This window comes from Drosophila nasuta, chromosome 2R (assembly GCF_023558535.2).
Source record: "Drosophila nasuta strain 15112-1781.00 chromosome 2R, ASM2355853v1, whole genome shotgun sequence".
Taxonomy (NCBI): domain Eukaryota; kingdom Metazoa; phylum Arthropoda; class Insecta; order Diptera; family Drosophilidae; genus Drosophila; species Drosophila nasuta.
The window spans coordinates 33,644,522-33,665,102 of NC_083456.1; the positions used below are offsets into that span (position 1 = coordinate 33,644,522).

The 20,581-nt window shown below is 38.5% G+C and overlaps 6 protein-coding genes and 1 long non-coding RNA gene across 16 annotated transcripts in view; 4 read left to right on the forward strand and 3 right to left on the reverse strand.

Annotated features, from left to right (window-relative positions):
• Positions 1-21: 21 nt before the first annotated feature.
• LOC132787385 (uncharacterized) lies at positions 22-3,130 on the reverse strand. 3 transcript variants are annotated; one of them, XR_009632539.1, is made up of 3 exons: positions 2,438-2,716; positions 2,070-2,205; positions 22-151 (listed from the first exon to the last, which is right to left on the reverse strand). It is a non-coding gene; the product is annotated as an uncharacterized LOC132787385 (long non-coding RNA). The 3 variants fall into 3 exon arrangements; XR_009632538.1 differs by lacking the exons at positions 2,070-2,205; positions 2,438-2,716 and adding an exon at positions 3,038-3,130; XR_009632540.1 differs by lacking the exons at positions 2,070-2,205; positions 2,438-2,716 and adding an exon at positions 707-1,399.
• On the forward strand, positions 3,103-9,888 carry LOC132787380 (protein phosphatase PP2A 55 kDa regulatory subunit). 2 transcript variants are annotated; one of them, XM_060794384.1, is made up of 5 exons: positions 3,479-3,657; positions 4,669-5,230; positions 6,793-6,944; positions 7,006-7,809; positions 7,873-9,888. In XM_060794384.1, the coding sequence occupies exons 2-5, from the start codon at positions 5,224-5,226 to the stop codon at positions 8,239-8,241; spliced, it is 1,332 nt and encodes a 443-aa protein (XP_060650367.1). In that variant the 5' UTR covers positions 3,479-3,657; positions 4,669-5,223; the 3' UTR covers positions 8,242-9,888. The 2 variants fall into 2 exon arrangements, with proteins under 2 accessions (XP_060650366.1, XP_060650367.1); XM_060794383.1 differs by lacking the exons at positions 3,479-3,657; positions 4,669-5,230 and adding an exon at positions 3,103-3,259.
• Positions 9,889-10,517: 629 nt separating this feature from the next.
• Positions 10,518-13,992, forward strand: LOC132787387 (protein Skeletor, isoforms B/C). Its single transcript, XM_060794391.1, has 6 exons — positions 10,518-11,011; positions 11,531-11,753; positions 11,815-12,162; positions 12,228-12,781; positions 12,844-13,066; positions 13,126-13,992. The coding sequence occupies exons 1-6, from the start codon at positions 10,849-10,851 to the stop codon at positions 13,781-13,783; spliced, it is 2,169 nt and encodes a 722-aa protein (XP_060650374.1). The 5' UTR covers positions 10,518-10,848; the 3' UTR covers positions 13,784-13,992.
• A 226-nt stretch (positions 13,993-14,218) lies between these two features.
• Positions 14,219-17,538, reverse strand: LOC132787388 (protein fem-1 homolog C). The gene is made up of 5 exons (XM_060794392.1): positions 17,024-17,538; positions 16,499-16,821; positions 15,261-16,435; positions 15,077-15,205; positions 14,219-15,013 (listed from the first exon to the last, which is right to left on the reverse strand). Exons 1-5 carry the CDS (start codon positions 17,209-17,211, stop codon positions 14,789-14,791), a joined length of 2,040 nt encoding a protein of 679 aa, XP_060650375.1. The 5' UTR covers positions 17,212-17,538; the 3' UTR covers positions 14,219-14,788.
• A 187-nt stretch (positions 17,539-17,725) lies between these two features.
• Positions 17,726-20,581, forward strand: part of LOC132787390 (single-strand selective monofunctional uracil-DNA glycosylase) — a 132,589-nt gene continuing 129,733 nt past the window's right edge. For 4 of the 7 annotated variants that reach the window (XR_009632542.1, XR_009632541.1, XM_060794398.1 and 1 more), the window contains exons 1-2: positions 17,731-18,270; positions 18,326-18,683. Coding sequence is in view for 5 of the 7 variants with exons in the window: in XM_060794398.1 (XP_060650381.1) it covers positions 17,854-18,270; positions 18,326-18,683 (775 nt within the window). In the remaining 2 variants the exon portion in view is untranslated. Of the gene's footprint in view, positions 18,271-18,325; positions 18,928-20,581 lie in introns of those variants that run through there. The other 3 variants (XM_060794396.1, XM_060794397.1, XM_060794395.1) reach the window with 3 other exon arrangements.
• Positions 19,146-20,115, forward strand: LOC132787391 (tRNA-specific adenosine deaminase 2). The gene has a single exon (XM_060794400.1). The coding sequence runs from the start codon at positions 19,250-19,252 to the stop codon at positions 19,730-19,732; it is 483 nt and encodes a 160-aa protein (XP_060650383.1). The 5' UTR covers positions 19,146-19,249; the 3' UTR covers positions 19,733-20,115.
• Positions 20,192-20,581, reverse strand: part of LOC132787386 (serine-rich adhesin for platelets) — a 47,135-nt gene continuing 46,745 nt past the window's right edge. The window contains exon 5 of the mRNA XM_060794390.1: positions 20,192-20,544. Within this exon, the coding sequence (XP_060650373.1) occupies positions 20,257-20,544 (288 nt within the window). The 3' untranslated portion in view covers positions 20,192-20,256. The remainder of the gene's footprint in view (positions 20,545-20,581) is intronic.

Sequence of the window (20,581 nt, forward strand, 5' to 3'; positions counted from 1 at the left end):
TAGCCAGTTTCGTTTTTGCGGTTTTTGATTTGCGTCGTCGAAGTTGAATCAACATTAGTTTCATCAGTTTCAGTGCCTTTATCAAGCGCATGGCCAGCATAGGTGTTGCATATTACTACTACAAGCGTTCGCCATCGACTTCGACTCTCCTCTGTTAAAGAATTTGAAAGTACAAGTGCTCATAAGTAATGCAAAAAGCATAAACAGTGTCGCAAGCAAAGTAAGAATCGTTTTGTTTAACCGTTACTTGTACGAATGAATGGAAGCAAAACAAATTACAATCGAGACTAGACACTATAAACATAAAATTTAAACCAAACAAAACACGAAAATACATACATATTTATGTTTGTATGTATGGATGTATATGCATATGTACGTGATAACAACAATAAGCCCATAAAACCAATTTAAATACGTCATATTCTTTAGCGGATTAGTCAAAACAACTGGAAAACTTTCAAAAGTACAATTTAAATATAGAAAGCCATCGACAATTTGAAGAAAAAAAATTTATTAATTTCGCTTATTTTAGTGTTATATTGAGAATGAGAATCTGCGATGAGTTTTTAAGTAAACAGCATAATAATAGTATAACAGTGTTAATATATAACAAGTAAATATCACATGGTCTAGTATATATAACAGTATAACACTGCTAGTATATAACTGTCCTAGTAAATAAAAATGGTAAGATAATCCATACCATAGCGTTTAAGAACACAATCCAGCCGCCCTTTCTACAGCATTCCACCCCTCTCCATGCCATGCGAGCAACTTTGCTGTGTACGTGCGATCCAAGTTTCAGTTGTTGACGTTCTTGGCGGCTTTTGAGGTGAACAACATTGTTTTTCTACTCGTATAGTAAGAGCACGCAGCAAAAGCATACTCGGAGTTGTATTTGCCATATAAATTGAAAAGTACATATGTAGATCCATATGTGTGTACAGACTCTACACTCATTGTATAACACCACAATTAATGACTGTTATTTTGTCACTAGCTTAGCTGACTTGAGCTGAGTTTTATGCCAAAATATTTGTTTAATCTGTTCGCATCAATTACAGCAACAACAACAAACCATATAAATTGACTTTATCCGACTTCGGTGATAACTCGTAGACAATTTGTAAGATTTAACCCCATCAATAATCGTGTATTCTCGATCTACACATATGTTTGAGTGCTTGAGTGCCAGTCAATCAAACTATTAATGAGTTTAATTTATCGATTTGCATTAATCGCATTCACACAAAAGTGGCATAATTGGACAGCCAAAAGATAAGCGACACCATCGAAACATAATGATGTCAGTGTGTCCATAGCAATATTATTAGAAACCAAATTATCTTCTCCATACTTTTACTATGCGAGTGACTTGGTTCCTTGTCTACTTTAAATTTACCTTAAAGAGGATGGCATATTTACAGGTAGTATCCAAAAATATCTCAAATCAAAGCCCACCCCGCTTACCGATTACCACAGAAGTAAAAGCAAGCGGAAGAAGGTGCGAGTCAGTCTCGTGCTACACGTGCTACTGGACTATGAATTTGTCGTCCTACTTATTTATAGAGTCACACTGCCTGATTATGTATGTGTGTGTGTGTGTACGTGCACATGTGCGTGAGCTCTTGTTTGATGTGTTTGTTAACGAATTTTCAGCATTTCCTTCACATTCTTTTAAAAATAAACAAAGTCTGTTTGGGCTAACGTCAATGTTTTTTTGTTATTGCTGAGCAAAATATAAATAAATGCAATGCTTATACAAATTCATATAAACGCACATATGTATGTATGTACATACATAGATATAATATCAACGTATAGAGTAAATAAGTATTTTTGTGGACAGATGCTGCAAACTTTTGATTATTATTATTATTATTTTTCCATCTTTTATGTCATTATAGTGTACAAATCTAGAAGTTATACATCACACTTATGTACACAAATATGTATGCATTATGTAAATCTGTATGTGATATATGTACATACATATGTACTAGGGCATTTGTAAGAAAAGCAATTTTCTCATTTTTATTTAATGCGTAGGCTGCGAGTTTACTCACGTTTATTTCGCCGACACTGAGACAGACTTGTTTGTAATAATTGGATTACAATCACATGTTATTGTTGTTCTTCTTAGGGCGCATGCTTCTCTCTTATCAACTTGTTGCGCTTTCCTTCTGTCCACGAACATCGCAACTGTGAAGATTGCATTTATATGTATGCTCATACGCACCATGTATGTACATATGTAAATATGATGTCCACATATTAATATTTGGAATTTGTATCTTTAGCACGGCAACAGATCTATTTTATACCATTCAAAATATTGTACTGCTCTACATCCCTTATACTCTACTACTACTACTCTACTATTAAATTACAACTCTTCTAATAGTTATACTACGACTACCATTCTACTACTTACTTATACTTAAACCACAATGTCTATACATTTATCATTTTAGTAGACAAATGTAATATCTTCATTTTGTGTCCTTTGAGTTTAAAATTCATGTATGTATGTACGTACATACATTTGTATAACTCAACATACATATGTGCAACATGTGTACATACAAATATATGAAACAAACCGTAAGTTCTTGCAACCAGATGCTAAAGCCGTTTTGACTATTTCGAGACGATCGTGCTCGCCAACGTAAGACTTATTGTAAACAAGTGACAAGCACATTTGCACAATTAATTTGTGAGCAAAATCTGGCAAAAAAAAAAAGCAATCTAGTCGGAGACATTTGTATGATAAATGCAAGTAGACAAAAAGAGAAATCCAGAGTGGGGGAGAGCGATTGAGTGACGGTGGTGTCGGGAGGGGGAAGGCGGGGGACATGTGTTAATTGTCTGACAAATTGAAAAACACGAAGCCCGCTCATGTGCTAAGGTCTAAAATGACCAGGTCTTAAACAAATATTTATTATACAATATGGTGTACATGTGTATATGCATGTGTGCGTGTGATTGTGCTTCCAAATATATGTTAATAGATTCGATCATTTAATTTACTTACAGCCAGCCAGCAAAACTGTAACAATAAAACAGAGACAGCGACAGACAGAGAGAGAGAGATAGAGAATGGGTCGTTGGGGTCGTCAAAGTCCAGTCCTGGAGCCGCCAGATCCGCAGCCACCGCCTATTCCGCCCCGTACATTCATGCGACAATCAAGTATTACAAAAATTGGCAACATGCTCAACACGGCAATCAATATTAACGGCACTAAAAAGCCGCAAAGTGAGTTTCTTCCTTCCGTAAATCGCATAAGTTTTTTATTTTTTAAGGTCGTGCGCGCCAACACACATACGTACATAGATGCGTAAGTGTTTGCATTTGTGCGTGTATAAATATGCGACATCCCAGTCAGCTGTTGTGGCTGGCATTTTGCAGCACTTGAAATTTACGTTAGCCAACACCGGCGAAACCACATTGGACGCCGTTTATTTGCAGTGAATTAGTGGCCTGCAACTTCTATTGTAAAGTGCGAAATTTGCAATAAATTTTGGTACTTCCATTTTATGTTGAAATTAAGAAAACAAATTAGTCAGTAATTAATTTGAAATTGTTACCGCTGCCCGTTAAAGTGTTATACCCGCATCGCAATTGTATTTTTCAATGGTGTACATAGTTTAAAAGTGCGTAAAATCCCATTCGGCCGCCGCTGCCGCATTTGCAAAAGCGACGACGCAACACAACGACGGCGGCGACGAAGCAGTGCAGTAAAAGAGGCGGCAAAAACTAGAAGAAGAAGCAGCTTAACATTAACAGCAGAACAGCATTAGAATCCGACTTTTTTTTTGGTCATATTTGTCATGCGAGAGTTGTAGTTATATAGTCATATATATGAACGTATGTGAACACGATTTTGATATGATGATAATCTTCGTCACGGCGCGTCAGTCTCCGTGTGTATTGCCGTGTGCTGTGTGCAGTGTATTTGTGAAAAGAGATGTACATACTTATGCAAAAATATTAAGTACGAGGCGCATTCAAATCGAATATTGATTGTGCGTCGTCGTCTCCAGCGACGCCGCGCTTTTCTTGTAGAGAGGCAACGCAGCGCTTTATTGAATGCCCAAATAAATGTATGCAATTTGTGTTGTAAGAGAATAGCTGCTAAACAAGGAACGTTCATTTTGAAGGTTAGATTGCCACCCGTTGCGTTTGGTAAACCTAAAACAGAAAACGGCAAATAAAACGCGATAAAACAAAGCGTAAGACAAACGGTGCAAACGGCAAGCGAAACACGTCGTTGGAGTAAACGACGAGAAAGAAGAGCAATGAGAGCTAAGGGATGTTTGTTTTGCAATAGAATAAATAATATTAATCGCATTGTTTAGCAAATATACAAGCGTTAATATCGCTTTACGACGGTCTTTTATCACTCGTGCATTTTACTCTCTCAACCTACCGACCGACAATCGCCAGAAATAGTGTAAAATTAGTTTGCGATAATTTCTCATACAACCACAACCACCGGCTGCACACGACATACACAGCACACATGCATACTGACAGTAGTACTGTGTAATACTGCTTGCTTCTTGCTGCTTCCTCGCTATGTTGCTGTCGTCGGCGTATGTACATATGAACATGCATGATGTATATATATGTATGTAAACGAAATATACTCCCCTACTTTGCAGTTTCTTCTCCACATGTCGTCGACGCCGTTGTCGTCACCAGCAGCAGCAAAATAAGTATACGTGCTTAAGTTGTGTTGAGCAGTGACGAAAAAAGAAAACAAGAAACGTACATATAAAAAGCAAAGTACATCACATAACAATAACAACAATAACAAAAGAAAAGGGCCGAAACAAAAGCAACGAAAGTTAAGCACTTTGGTTTTGTCTTTTGCTTTCGGTTTGTTCATTGTCGTCGTTTCTTTGGCAAGCTTAACTCCTTCGGCGCAGGCAAAGTAGAAGTGAAAATAAAGTCCGCGTTCAACACTCTTTCACGACAACAACTACAACAATAAAACGACGTTCCCCAACACGCACACAATACAATTGAGCGCTTTTAGTGGGAGAGTGAGAACGGGAGTGTCAGCAGTGCGATTGGGAGCGAGAGCGCGACCGCAACTCCTTGGCCTTATTTGATTGTTGTTGTTGTGTGGCTAGTTGTGTTGAGTTGTTGTGGCTTGTTGTGTGTTGCCTCCTGCTAACTCGCGCGCGCTGCTCAACGAAAACTGTTCAACTGTCATGGCCGGTAAGTCATTATTACTCTTCCAGATCTTGGGGTATCTTGTATTTTCTTTTTCTCTCGTTTGCCCTGCTCTTTCTCTTCCCTTGCGATTTTTAAAGATTTTGTAAAATTCCACATTCAATATAAACAAATTGTTTGCAATTTGTAAACAAATGTATGAAAATAGCTTATATTGTTTACTTTCTAATGATTGGCACCATCTAACGGTCACAATTTTCAATAATAAGTGTCCGCAAGTTGAAATTAAATACATACAAAAAATATTCGAAGAAAATGATTTATTAAAATTTATTTATGGCCGAATTAACCATAAAGTTTTGTTATTTTATGGTTTTTATTTAACCATATTAAATAATTTTAATAAATCATAAGTTTAATTCAACCTATAAAAATTATTTTAATATATATCTGTAGGCATTAAGTTAGATCTCAAGAAGTTTTAAAATAACAGGTTAGCAGTGACAACTCATAAAAGTAATTCGAAGAGGTTAATTGATTATTAAATTCAGTTTTTTTTCCCCACACATCTTATTTCTACTCTGATAATTGCTAATTGTACAGTTAATATTCCCATTCTTGGTTAGAGTGTCAATAAAACAATACATGTTTAATTAAACATACAAGGATTTTGTTTTTATTTTTATACAAAGAGTAATGTCATTTCTAAAAAAAATAGAATAGGTCACGACTCCTCAGGTTGCTCGTTGCGAAGTTGTAGTTGTGCTTTTTGCTGCGATATCGCGTGCTATTGTTAAATAATTGTGCCAATATTTGATTATTATTTAGTTTAGACCCACGAAGTTCTACAACCACTTACAATGTGCCTGCATAAATAACAGTACAACTAAAAATCATTTCAACAATAAGCCAATGACAGTTTGTGTTTTCATTCCTTTTTATATATTTATTTTATAAAAAATGAGAAGCTGCTGACATTTTATTGCTCAGTTTGTCAGGACTACAAGTTTAAAAATATAGAATAGTTTCAACAAAATTAATTTTGAATCCCAGAATGAATTGATTAAAAGCTAATTATTGAATACTAAGCAAAGTTTGTTTATAATTGACCTACTCTTGGATAAATGGATAAGTTGCCTTGACCTGGAAAGAAAACCGCGCCACCTAGAATTGGGTGTGTTTTACAAACATTCTGGTGGATTTAAGTATTTTAATTAATATGTGTTGTCAACATGCTTCTAATAAAACGGACTTCGGAATTGCAAGATATATTTTAAATCAACATTAAAAAAGCTCGTATTTATTGAATTATGTACACACTTATATTTGTAGGATTGTACAACCAAAAAGTAAAAAAGTTTCGATGGTTAGCTTTGGCGTCATTACTAAATAAACGAATACAGAGACGTCATCGTTGTCCTTTCGATTCGTCTCATCTCCTACAGCTAGTGTTACTACTACTGTGACTATTGATTGCCTTTAGGGCAAGCGCAAATCAAATGTAACAGACTTAGGCACTTCGCAGATTGCCGACAATGAGAAGTGATGGAAATGTGAAATTCAATACATACTACAATTTTCCCTCTCTCTCTCTTTCTGTTTTACAGGTAATGGAGAGGCCTCCTGGTGCTTCTCACAGATCAAGGGCGCCTTAGATGATGATGTCACCGATGCGGATATCATATCCTGCGTTGAATTCAATCATGACGGCGAGCTGTTGGCCACGGGCGACAAAGGCGGTCGCGTCGTCATCTTTCAGGTGAATATCAAGATTTCATGAATTACCATCAAATTAATAACAAAAAATATTATTTTTGAAGCGTGATCCCGCCTCGAAAACCTCCAATCCTAGACGCGGTGAATACAATGTCTACTCGACATTCCAATCGCATGAGCCTGAATTTGATTATCTCAAATCGCTGGAAATCGAGGAGAAAATCAATAAGATACGATGGCTGCATCAAAAGAATCCCGTGCACTTTCTGCTCTCCACCAATGATAAAACGGTGAAATTGTGGAAAGTGAGTGAGCGCGATAAGTCGTTTGAGGGCTATAACACGAAAGAGGAGAATGGTCTCATCAGAGATCCACAAAACGTAACCGCCTTACGAGTTCCTTCTGTAAAGCAAGTGCCGCTAATGGTTGAGGCTTCACCACGTCGGACTTTCGCCAATGCACACACCTATCACATCAATTCAATTAGCGTTAATTCGGATCAAGAGACTTTCCTATCAGCCGACGATTTGCGTATCAACCTCTGGCATCTGGAGGTGGTTAATCAGAGTTACAATATTGTTGACATCAAGCCAACCAATATGGAGGAGCTGACGGAGGTCATAACCGCAGCTGAGTTCCATCCGACCGAATGCAATGTATTTGTATACTCCAGCTCCAAAGGGACAATACGATTATGTGATATGCGATCAGCGGCACTTTGTGACCGTCACAGCAAGCAATTTGAGGAGCCTGAAAATCCAACGAATCGCAGTTTCTTTAGTGAAATAATCAGCTCCATAAGTGACGTTAAGCTGAGCAACTCGGGTCGCTATATGATCTCCAGAGACTATTTAAGCATCAAAGTTTGGGACTTGCACATGGAGACAAAACCAATTGAGACCTACCCGGTAAGAGATTCAGCTTAAAATACTTCTATCTATGTTCACAACGCAACATTTGTGCTTTTGCAGGTTCACGAATACCTACGTGCCAAGTTGTGCTCGCTCTATGAGAACGACTGCATCTTTGACAAGTTTGAGTGCTGTTGGAATGGCAAGGATAGCTCTATAATGACGGGCAGTTACAACAATTTTTTCCGCGTATTTGATCGAAATTCGAAAAAAGATGTCACTCTCGAGGCATCCAGGGATATTATTAAGCCCAAGACGGTGCTAAAACCGAGAAAAGTTTGCACTGGCGGCAAACGAAAGAAGGACGAGATCAGCGTTGATTGTCTCGACTTCAATAAGAAAATCTTACATACCGCTTGGCATCCCGAGGAAAATATTATAGCTGTGGCCGCGACTAATAACCTGTTCATATTTCAGGATAAATTTTAGCTAAAACTTCTACTGCAAGCATTGTACACACCACCCACGCCCATTACTATGGCCTTGGCAAAGCCTTGGCAACAGTGGCAACAGTCGGCTCATTTAAATGATAATTCGATTGATTTGTTTCAAAAGCGCTGTCAAATTTCATATAAATTGTTTGCTTATCATTGATCCAAGACCCTTCCTACCCACACATAAACAACAGCAACAACAACACAAAAATGCCATAGCAAAAGCTTTGTAACATTTTTCCTTAGTGATACGTACAATATAAATAAACAAATTTTATACATAGATAACATTTATATATTTAATGATGAAGCAGAATTATAATTTTCTTCTAGCGCAATTAAAGAAACAATCGAATTATCAAACGTAGTGTACCAAGTTTTTTTTATATTAATATGCGCCCAAGTATTTCTAACAAAAATTATATCTAAAATTACAAAAAGAAAAAAAAAACAAAGAAAAAATATACATACAAAACGCATATTAAAATTTTTGTTCGCTGTTAAGTTTAATCATAACACAAAAAAAAAAGTTTAGCATGCATAAAAAGTTAAAAATAGGAGTTGTGCGCTTTTCTTTCTGTTGTATGTTTTAATCTTCGTTTTCGATCAAGTTCATTCCAAGCTGTTAAAAACGAAAATAATTAAAATAGCTAGCCTATCAATAATGTATGATACTAAATCTCAGCTAAAATATCACCAGCGCATACCTCACCTCACCTTTCACCCCATGCTGTTATCAGTCATACAAATCACCACGCAAATACGAAATGCTCATTTAAACATCTAAATTTACTAAGAATCTGTTAAGAAGAAAATTAAAGAAAAACAAAATAAAATCAATTAAAATATAATGCAAATAATAAAAGTATACAAATACTGCAGTCTTTAAATTTTCTCCTATGAGAGACATACAAAAAGGAAAAAAAAAAACAAACAACCTAATTTTAACATAATTATTTGTATTAGTGTTCTCAAGTTCTTTAATTTTATATCTTACAAAAAACAAACAATATTTTTATACGCTATGTTTTAAGCTAAGTATTGCTATTATTAGTTACACTTTGCGTGCAGGCGTCCCATATTGCATATAATATAGGTTCCCCTCACCTGGTCACCTGTTTGTCAGCCCCTCCTGCACCTGCCATAAAGTAACTAACTTGGTTGGCATCATATTAAAATGGTTTTCAGCTTCTTCAACTTAACAATTGTTTACAGTCCCCTCTCACCATGCACAACTGGTCGACTTTTAGGCTATCTAGTGCGTCTAGTGTTAACAAAAAATGTGAACTAAAAAGGTTAATCGATAAAAATAATAATAAATATATAATGAATTGCAGGCATTGAGAGTTCAAAAAGAATGAAATGTAAACGCATAAATGATAAAAAAAATATGTGCTTCTTATGAGAATTAATTATGTATTAAATATGTATTTCCAATGAACTAGTTATACAGAATTAGAAAGCAGGATGGACGGTTACATTTACATACATACATACATCCACATTAAGCCCAAAATAAAGAAGTTGTTTGTGAAAAAACCGTGTGAAATTCGATTACCATTTAAGTAAAAATTCTATTTTTAATACATACAATGTACATTTTGTTTCAGACAAATATACACTACACACATTATGCCCACAATTTATTTCGTTGAAACAATTAATCGCCAATTTTGTATTGGGCAGTGGACATTTTAAAAATTGATCTGTAGCATGCCTTTTTGTAAATAAATTCGTAAATACATTTTTGAAAGCATGCAAAGAATCACAACAACAAGAAAATAAATCCATTCATAAAATGAACTAAAACCTTACTAGTCGGTAGAGCGACTATTGCAATTTGAAACAAAATCATAAGATTTAGTATTAAAAGAAATTATTGAAACAAAAATAGTGGTAACTCAAATAAAATATACGAAGTTTAGTTTTGCAAGCAAAATATCGAAATAATAAGAATGGTTTCTTTTTATACAAATACTCTTAAATCGTGACTTTTCGACTTTTAACAGAATCTGGAATTGAGAAATGTAAATGTTGAAATACGTTGATTAAGGATGGTAAAGTAAATGGCTGTGGTTCCCTAGTGGCTGGTGATTTAACTAACCATGAAAGAGATCCTTGAAGAGCTTAAAAAATATATTTTTATTTGATTGAATGCAGCGCATGCGTGGCTTGAAGAGCATGAGAGAGTAAAGCATGGCAATCAAAGAGAGCAGCTCACTGCGCAGACGCCATTGATTGGGACTCCAACTGTAGCACTGCTCGTTTAGTTAATTTTGTGCAGTACATACAGACAGTTCGTCTTGTTGCTACCGCCGCTATTTGTCTTTGGCAGAAAGGAGCTGAAACTCAGCTTAAACCGGTTTTAGACAATTCAAAAATAATAATACTGCAAGTTTTGTGCTACGCGATCATAACGAAACAACCTTAAAAATACCCAAAAACCTGTATTTCGCTGGCCAGTGTTGTAAAACACAAAACGCGGATAAAAGTTAATTTAAAGAAATAAAGCTTAGCTGCACATTCATTCCTGGAAAGCAATGACTGCATCATGTTATAAAATACGTTAAGTGAAGTATACAAATTAAGCTGTGACATTAATATGGTTTATATTAATATATCAAATCGAGTCGCACTTTGTGACTGTTGCGACTGCGCTGTTAATAGGCGTGTTACAGCTGTTCCGGGTCAGCGACGGCTTCCAAATATGCAACTACTTTGTGCGTTTGTGGCGATAATTTTGTTTTGTTTTCCAGTTGCTTCAAGTAAGTATAAAATAATGTAAATTCGTCAATGTATGCATATAATATAATAAGAAGTTAGTCGGATTTATTTATAGTATAAGTAAAGATACATATATTATAAATTCTATTAACGGATTTTCTAATTGCTTGAACATTAATATGTATATGTATACATTTATATATGTATATGTAAGTGGACATGGCCGAAATCTATGTACATAGATACATACTCGTGTATAAATACGCATACAAGCAAAACGAAAGACACGCAAAAAGAAAGAGAAACTTGAATACTTGTTACGTTGAAAAACCTGCAAGACAATGAGTAACACAAAACAGCAACAACATTAACAACAAAGAAAATAAATTCACTTTCGTGTGAGACTAGCGAAACTGGTCTATATTTCCACTTCAGCTTAACGGTTTCGCATTAGTCGAGATGTGAACCATTTTGCAATCTCCTGCTGGAATTCTTGAATTGTTAGTCAGTGAAGACGTCAACCTTGATTTTTTAAAGTCTTTGTGGTTTCTTCTCTACAGATGCAGAAGGCGACGATGAAGATGGGCCATATAGGGGCAAATATCTCGGCAAGCTTAATTCATATCATCATCAAGTGTCCGGGGATGTCTATGCTGTTAATGAGTTTACCTTTCTTATAACTGGTTTCAATTATGATGGTAACGGAGCCGATACATTTTTTTGGTCCGGCGCTAGCAATCGTCCGGGTCCTCAAGGTTTTATTGTTCCGGATGAGTATGGCAAGTGAGTAATAAAAGCTTAACCGAAGATATGACCATATAATAATAATATTAAATATTCGCAGAACGAACATTTTAGATCGCTACCATAACAAAGATTTTACGCTCACGCTGCCAGATCGCAAAAAGATGACTGAAATCAAGTGGCTAGCAGTTTATGATCTCAATAATCAGAATAACTTTGGTGACGTTTACATTCCCGAGGACTTTGAACCGCCGACCACTCAAACTGGCGGAACCTTCTCTAAGCGCAGCCACAACGTCAGCAGTACTAGCATAGAGATTTTGGACTCGAAGACTATTCGCATCAAAGACTTCACGTACGATGGGCTCGGCAAGCGCACCTTCTTCTGGACAGGCGTGGGTGCACAGCCTTCGAGTCGAGGCAGCAAAATACCAGATGAGCGGGGCTAGTAAGTGTTTCATTTATCATCGAGCAATGGCGAACAGTTGTATTAAAAATACATTATTTTTTCAGCCTCGATCCCATTCGTAAATATAACAAGGAAGTCATTGAACTGGAGTTACCGGGCGATAAGACAATCTTTGATATCGATTGGATTAGCGTCTACGATGTGGCAGACAATGAGAATTATGGCCATGTTTTAATAGCCGATGGCTTAAATGTGCCCCCATCGCTGGTGAAGATTACGCCCTACGAGTTCTCCTTGCCGAATTGCAGGCAACTGCACAAGGACTTACAGATTTCCTGGGAGGTTTTCGGTCCCCAAATCACGTTTCAACTGTCTGGTCAAGTTGCTAAAATGGACTACATGTCTTTTGGCATCTCAGGGTCAGATGTATCCAGTCAAATGATTGGCGCCGATGTTGTGGTGGCGTACTTAGATGACATCAGAGGTTACACTGTGGACTACAACATTACCTCGTTAGCCCCTTGTGTAAAGGTCTTGGGGCAGTATAAAGGCGTTTGTCGTGACGACGTAGTCGGTGGATTGGATAGTTTTCAATTGAATACGTATAGTCGCAAGGATGGCATCAATACTATTAGCTTTAGGCGTACTCTCAAATCAGGCAAGTGAAGTGTTTAACAACATTATTAGTATCTGGTTAAATTTCCACATTTTCATTTTTAGCTGATGATGGGGACAAGGAGATATTCCTGGATCGAAGCAATTATGTTGTTTGGGCACTTGGTCAGCTGGACTCAAATAATGAACCTGCATTTCATACATATTATCCCAAAAGTGATATAATCATTGACTTCAATACTACGGAACCTGTTAATGATTGCTTTAGCTTCACCAAGCGTCTGGTAACACAAGTCCAGCTGTGGGAGCGCACAAGAATTACGGATCCGTAAGAGAATGACATTGCACCTCTGCAATATTACTGATTTTCTTATTCTCTAATAATAGCACGGTGCGCACTTTTAATGCCTATTTGGGGCCTTCTGGAGGAATGCGTGGATATCAGGGCCTCACAGGACATGTGTCCAGTGGTTTGGCGTGGTACATCAATGGACACATGATTCCCGAACTGTACTTAAAGCGTGGCCTGACCTACACCTTCCAGGTGCGCGGCGGCAATAATCCACACTCACCAGAGCACTACCATCCTTTGGTAATTACTGACGAACCTCAGGGAGGTTTCGATCGCTTATCGGATGCCAAGCAGAGTGAAATCAGAGTACTGGCAGGCGTTGAATTTACTCGTCGTGGACAACCGAAGCCCACAGCTGCGGGACCGCTCTGTTTGTCTCGCTATCCAGAAAACTATGATCGTCGGTTAGATGATAATTTTGCTACTTTTAAGAAGTTTAATCGTTCCTTGCTGAACACTTGCAGTAGCGAGCCACCTGCACTGCTTGAGATTACGCCTAACATCACATGGCCAGATACCGTGTACTACAATTCTTTCACTCATAGCAACATGGGCTGGAAAATCCATATTGTTGATAGTTATAGTAATCTGCGTAATACTTGTGAACGCACTTTCAGGGGTAGGACAATGTTAGCTACATTAATAGTTCCATCCTTGCTCTTGCTTCTAGCGAACCCATTGTCCTGGTACTGATACTGAGTATTTATTAATTATTATTGCTTTAATCGTAACTCAATTCACACAGTCACTATTTACATGTTACAATATTAAAGCTTAAACGATTTACTCCCGTACTCATGTACGCATACCTACCTTGTTAGTGTATAATTAATGTAATGTTGATAATAAAGGCAAAGCTGTACATAGGTCAATTGTCAATAGAGTGGTTATTTTAAAACTGATTCTGGTCTTGTATTTGTATTAAATGTTTATAATCTATGAATTAATTTAAATATCAAGCTGTAAGCTATAAATTTATTGTTTAGAATTGGTGTATTATACGTACATAGAGATTGTGTAGCTCTTTAGATACACATATTTAATTTAATTGTCATATTCTGTGCATTGTAGCAACAATACATTTATTGTTTGCTGACAGACGAGTTCTTTGGCCGTATAAACTATACCCATGAACCCACTAATACTTCTGCAAATTAATTTTCCATTCATTTATAGTTTAATTTCATTTTTTAACAAGTGTTAAATTAGTTATTCTATAGTGTATGCACTTGTATATATAGTATTTAGTAAGTATATATGGAGTAATTAGTTCTGATGAGTTATATTTGTTTTCTGTTGCCTAAGTTTGTCACTTAAATGCAAAATGCTTTAGAGTTAATAGCGTTGAGTTTGCTATTTGGTGTTGCCATTGCCTGTTAATTATGATCGAAAATAATTGTGATTCACTTTCATTTCCTATACAGATTTAATATCACGTTTATCGCTTACACATTTTGCTTTTGTTATACATTATTTTTCGTTTTGTTTTGTTATTGAGCTTTTCAATAAGTTTCTCTGAATAATTTAACAGTGGTAGGTAGATAGATAGATAGATGGAGAAGTAGTTATACAGAAAGATAGGTAAGAAGAAACAATAATTACACTGGTCAAATTTCGACATGGCCCAATTAAATACTTTTAATTACTATCAATTTAAGGAGTGGCGAGCGTGCAAACATCTCATGTGTAAACCATGGCCTATGGCTCATGGTTATGTACAAATAGCTGAAGCTGCTTATGCAGATGATCTTTGTAGCGAATCTTATGCTTACTAAGAACCGTCGCACATAGGCACTGCAATGATACGTAGTTGAGCAGGGGTATGGTGTTAGTGGGATTGGAGGCAATGGAATCATAGGGACGCTTCTCGGCCCGATTTGGCTGATCAATATCCGCGCCACACTTGAGTAACAGATGAACAATCTACAAGAAAGTGATAATTTTTAGATAACTTCTAGTGTGTAAAAACATTCATGATTAACTCACTTCATTGTCGTAGTTGTAAGGTTGACATGCAACATGCAATGGTGTTGATTTGGCTTCATTTTTCGTGTTGACATCAATACCGCATTCAATAAGCAACTTGATGACATCCGCGTTGGGGAACACAGTCTTCTGCAATGATGTAAACAATAAATACAACGGCAGAGTAAAGATATATCAAACGCACATCGGCAAAATTGTCTTCAGTAATGTAACCGCTTTTAATCACATTGAGTCGCGAGGCACCCAAGTGGAGCAGAGTGTCGGCAGTGCTGGCACTGCGTAGATTTCCTACAACGACCGTCCTGTGAACGACCTGAAAAATCTGCTTGTGCTGAGCATCTGTGTGGACGGTATTGATTAGCAGATAAATAAGATGCGCCAGGCAACGCAGCACTCGGTCATAATTTTCATGTTGGCGTCGGAAGACGGGTCGCACTTGCAGCAATTCCTTAACCTCCACGGCACTCTCGGCGAGCGTTCGAAATACACCAAGCACATCTTCAAATCTGGGTAACATATTATCCTGATGCATGAACCGGGCGAGGGCATCAGTACGCATATGGCTGGAGTTACGTACATGCAGATCCAGCATAAGACGCACCAAGGCCTGAGCCGCAAAGCATGTCTCAAAGTGTAAAATGGACCAATTGGAGACTCGTACTTCTAATAAAAAGCGCCAAAGATCGATGCAACGCTGCAGCTGCAGTGAGTCGGCGTAAGAAGCTCCTCGGAAGGTCAGACGAAAAAGCATATCCTTGTGGGTTAGCCCGAGAACACGCTCGCAAATTAACAGGCTTTGCGTACGCATCGCATCCATATCTGTGGCGATATTGTCGAGCTCCTCTAGGGTAGCGAACTCCACGGCATTTTCGTAGGCATTCCGTAGCGGCACCTTTGGCTTCTTCTCGATGTAAGGAGTATAGGCAGCTCGTATGTGATGAGCCATGCGCCAATGCAGAATACAGACACGTGACTCATTATGCTCGTCCAAGAAAGTAGAACCCATTAGTTCATGTGCCTCTGCAATACGTTCCACCGAATAGTTTAACTCTTTCTTCAAGTAATCGAATATTTGATGAGCGCCTTTGAGGCATGCCGTTCGTAGGGCATCGTCGCCATAGCGGCTTTTGGCAAACGGATCAGCACCTTGTTCAATCAACATGCGAGTGGTGTCCAGTCGATGCTCCTGTATGGCGTAATGTAGCGCCGTCTTATCCTGAATGTCGCGAGCATTGATGTCCGCGCCCTTGCGCACCAGATACAAGCAAAGCTGCACAGACTGTACTGAATTGATGAGACAAGTGCCGCCGTTGATGTTGGGCTTCTTTATGTCCGCGCCGTTCTCCACAAGAAACTTGACTGCAATTGTATATTGATTGAGTGCACAGATTACAAAAAACATAGAAGCGAATTAGAGCTTACCAATTTCAGTGTGCGTCATGTAGCATGCACTGCGCACGGGCGTGGAGCCTGAATCAGATGTGGCATTAATGTCGCAGCCAATGCGAACCAGATACTTGACCATGGACAACTTGCCGGAGACAACAGCTGCCCACAGTGGCGACACATAGTGAAAGCTATTGTCCTCGGGCACTTCGAAGTGGCCGCGCTGCTCGATGTCCGCCTCGCAAATGGTTATGAGATACTCAGCAATTACAACTGCGCCACGTTTGCAGGCAATGAAAAGTGGCGCACAGCCATTGCGTTGCTTTCTAACCATTTCTCGACGCGATTCACGTGGATGTCTGTGAGGCCGCAGAAAGAGAAAAAGAAAATAGAATACAAGAGAAGCGTGAATGCGATGCCTACAGAGTGCAGTTATAACAAACGTAATGAAAACATTGATTATGTGGACAGCGCGTCGCTTATCATGCTCAATTTTTGGGACGGTGTACTTACATATACTTATGTACATATATATGTAAACAATAATTGTTGTGTACGTACTTTTCAAGCTCGTGGCGTAAGTGGCGAGACAATATCGAATCCTCTTGACTGCGTTTACATTCCTCGACAAGCTCGTGATTGAGCTTCGTAATCTCCATCTTGGAGCTACTCTGTTTCCGTTCGTTGGCCATGGAGCTGGGGCTGGAGCGCCGCTGGAGCTGGTGTGTGCCTTCAACTCTGGAGTTCATTGCCAGTGCATAATTTCATTGCCAAATGTAAATGCTGTTCCACTTCGAAAGGTGCAATTTTAATTAGGTTTGCGTTCCAAGGCCAGTTTCCGTTTTTTTTTTCTAGTGTCGTCCAAGCACTTTCTTTTTTTAATCAATTTTGGGTGTATAGGAATGTGAAACGGTTAAGAGTTATTGAACCACTGCGGTGCATACTATGCGCCGGATCTGGGCGAAACTCAATAACAAACAATAAACAGGTAACGTTTACTTTGACTATTTTTATGTTTTCTTTTATTTTATGTTTATGTGTAGCAAAAAATACAACAACAAATGACAGAATAGGGTGAACAGCTGTCGCAAGGTGCCAGTGTTGAGAACACGACATTGTTGCCTGTGCTGGTCTGTGTTACGAAATCCGCGAAAAAACATGATATTTAGAATGCCTTCTACTACAATAAAAAAGATAATTTATTTAATATATGTTCAATACATGCAATAAATATATTGTCTTTCGGAATACAAAACTATAATTTTTAAATTAATTTGCGCATATGTGTTTCGATTATTTTGAAATATGGCATTCCCACACCGCGAAAGTGTTGCTTCCTTCTTTTTTATTTGCTTAAAATATAAAATGGTATATACTGCTTGAAATATAAAATGGGATATACTGGCAGCACTGGCAGTTGTCAGCTGATTTCAGTTACGGTCATTGATGTTTTCTTAAACTGCGCGCTAAATTTGCATAAACTGAAAAATTTAAATATGCTGAAAAGAAAATTAGAAAAACAAGCAGCACTAACTGAGGACATTAAGCCCAAGGTAACTGCGTTACCTGGAGCCATCAATTCGGAATTGTTTCGACAACCACTTTGGATGGACTTCTATGAAATTGAGTGCACACTGAATAAGAAAATTGCTTCACTTGAACCGCCAAAAAATATTAAATGCATATACAATCCGTTAGAATATGCAGCCTCATTACATTGCGCTTACCTACGTCGTTTCTTGAAAGGACGCAAGCAATTAATGTTCATTGGCATGAATCCAGGTCCAAATGGAATGGGGCAGACAGGAGTAAGTCAGTCATTGAGTGGTAATCTTAACTTTTCTTATGACAATATGTCTTAAGGTACCTTTTGGCAACGTTCGTACTGTCCGTGACATAATGCAGCTAACGGGCGAGGTACTTCAGCCACCCTTGGTGCATCCCAAACGGCCCGTGGAGGGACTGAATTGCAAAATTGAGGAGCCAAGCGGTGTGCGCTTGTGGGAGCTTTTTCTGCATTTAGCAGGCGGGAGAATCGATACTTTTGCAGACCGATGTTTTGTACACAATTTTTGTCCCTTGGCATTCTTCGACGAGCACGGTCATAATATTACACCGAATGAGTTGAAAGGCGCATATAAGCAGCAGATACGCGACATATGTTTGAATGCTTTAGAACAGTTGCTTAACCTGGTTCAGCCACAAACTGTGGTGGCAGTGGGTGAGTACGTTTATACAGCATTAAGTCGCTCGTCTTACTGTAGATCAGTATCAGTATCTGTTTTCCGCTTACCACACCCGAGTCCTCGTGCTCTAAACAATAGCAATTGGGTGGAAAAGGCTAGCAACTTCTTGCAGAAAAACGGCCTAATTACAATAATGCGCAATGAGGTTAAAGGGGAATATGATTCATGTACATCTAAGAATATTAAATAAAATAGTTTTAATGTTTGTCTGGGCTTTACCTCATAGAATATGAAAAACTTAGCGTTTAATTTAAAAAACAGTCATTGGCCATGGCGCGTTGCCAACTATCTGGCATACAACCAGCTGTTTTCGCTTGTTATTCTTTTGCTTGGTTTAATTTAAAAAGCAGTCATTGGCCGTGGCCAGTGTTACCCTATCAAGATGGCGCGCGCGCTCGCGTTGCCAACTATCTGGCATACAAACAGCTGTTTTCGCTTGTTATTCTTTTGCTTGGTTGTGTGCCTGTGTCGTGGCGTCGTCGTTACCTGCTGTGTTTTTGTTCACAAGTGAAGTGAATATTCCAAGATTTTTCCATGCCAAATGGCCGCTTTTATGGAGGAAGCTTTGGTAGAAGCGCGCCGTGCACGTGACGCCGGCGAGGTGCCTGTTGGCTGTGTGTTTGTGCACGGCGACGTGATCATCGCACGTGGCGGGAACGAAGTGAATGTGCATCGCAATGCAACACGTCACGCGGAGTTCATATGCATCGATGCCACCTTGGCCTATTGCCGCGAGAAGCGCTTGCCGGCTCGTCAAACATTCAGCGAAATCAGCGTTGTCGTTACCGTGGAGCCTTGCATTATGTGCTCAGCGGCATTGCACACGCTGGCGGTCAAGGAAATCATCTACGGTTGCGAGAATGATCGATTCGGTGGGAAAACGGTGGTCGATGTGGCTGCCGTTGTGGGTCAACAAATTAACATCACTGGCGGTGTGCGTGCGGATGAGGCTATGGCACTGCTCAAGGAATTCTACAAGGGTGACAATCCATCTGCTCCGCCAGTGGCAAAGAAGAGGAAATGACTGTCTCATATGTAGTTAGAGAAGGAACGGAGAAAATCTATAGCCACTTTAAGATTCAGCTCATTCAAACAAACGCAACCACTTTGTATATGTTGTAATTTATTATAAACTTTAAGCATAGACTAAGCTCTAAATATGGCGTTCAGAACGTTTCTTTAATCATACTACAAACATACTAATACAAGTCTAATGTGTGAACAGCTACAATATGTTGTGTATTGTATGTTATACGTCGTATGTGTAATGGAAAAGTTTAACCTATTCTGCTACAGATATAGGTCGAAAAACAAATTTGTTGTTTTTCTTTTAATCTTAAACCGTCACCACAATATGTTTTGTTGTAGACCTTTGTTAAACTTATTATACTCGTAATTGAACTATGACTTCTACTTGTGATTTTCTTATGAAGATGGCTCGTCATTTGCTGCGCAAGCTGCAGATTCCGCTGCAGATTTGCGCTTGCGCAGCAAACAATTGCGTCGCCTTTTCGTGTAGTCACTAAACTTATCCTATACGTAAGGATTCTAGACACGCATGCTGCGACGTCTGTATCCAAGGTTCACCCACTCCAAGGGGACGCTGTTGCCAACATTATAAGTGACCGGAGTGCAGTTGGTCAGTTTTCTTGATGGTTCGCAACGTCGACTCACATTCCAGTAGGTGAACCCTTGCGGACAGCGATTAATTTGACCCTCAATGCGACCGGTCTGAGCAAAGTAGCTGCATTTTATGAACACCTGGCTGCACTCGTCTTGGTTTAGGGCAAAGTGTCCCTCCTCAGGGCAAAGTGGCATTGTGGAATGTATTTGCACCTAACATTAAAAGGATTTTTTGTTAATTGAATTATGA

What these genes read in the sequence shown, in the direction of transcription:
- LOC132787380 (XM_060794383.1), top strand. Translation starts at nt 3,103, where the DNA reads ATGGGTCGTTGGGGTCGTCAAAGTCCAGTCCTGGAGCCGCCAGATCCG. An exon ending in CGGCACTAAAAAGCCGCAAA is followed by an intron (nt 3,260 to 6,792) that starts GTGAGTTTCTTC and finishes TCTGTTTTACAG; the next exon opens with GTAATGGAGAGGCCTCCTGG. An exon ending in AACCAATTGAGACCTACCCG is followed by an intron (nt 7,810 to 7,872) that starts GTAAGAGATTCA and finishes GTGCTTTTGCAG; the next exon opens with GTTCACGAATACCTACGTGC.
- LOC132787387 (XM_060794391.1), top strand. Translation starts at nt 10,849, where the DNA reads ATGGTTTATATTAATATATCAAATCGAGTCGCACTTTGTGACTGTTGC. An exon ending in GTTCCGGATGAGTATGGCAA is followed by an intron (nt 11,754 to 11,814) that starts GTGAGTAATAAA and finishes AAATATTCGCAG; the next exon opens with AACGAACATTTTAGATCGCT. An exon ending in ATACCAGATGAGCGGGGCTA is followed by an intron (nt 12,163 to 12,227) that starts GTAAGTGTTTCA and finishes TTATTTTTTCAG; the next exon opens with CCTCGATCCCATTCGTAAAT.
- LOC132787388 (XM_060794392.1), bottom strand. Translation starts at nt 17,211, where the DNA reads ATGAACTCCAGAGTTGAAGGCACACACCAGCTCCAGCGGCGCTCCAGC. An exon ending in CTGAAGACAATTTTGCCGAT is followed by an intron (nt 15,206 to 15,260) that starts GTGCGTTTGATA and finishes ACATCATTGCAG; the next exon opens with AAGACTGTGTTCCCCAACGC. An exon ending in CTTACAACTACGACAATGAA is followed by an intron (nt 15,014 to 15,076) that starts GTGAGTTAATCA and finishes ACTTTCTTGTAG; the next exon opens with ATTGTTCATCTGTTACTCAA.
- LOC132787391 (XM_060794400.1), top strand. Translation starts at nt 19,250, where the DNA reads ATGGCCGCTTTTATGGAGGAAGCTTTGGTAGAAGCGCGCCGTGCACGT.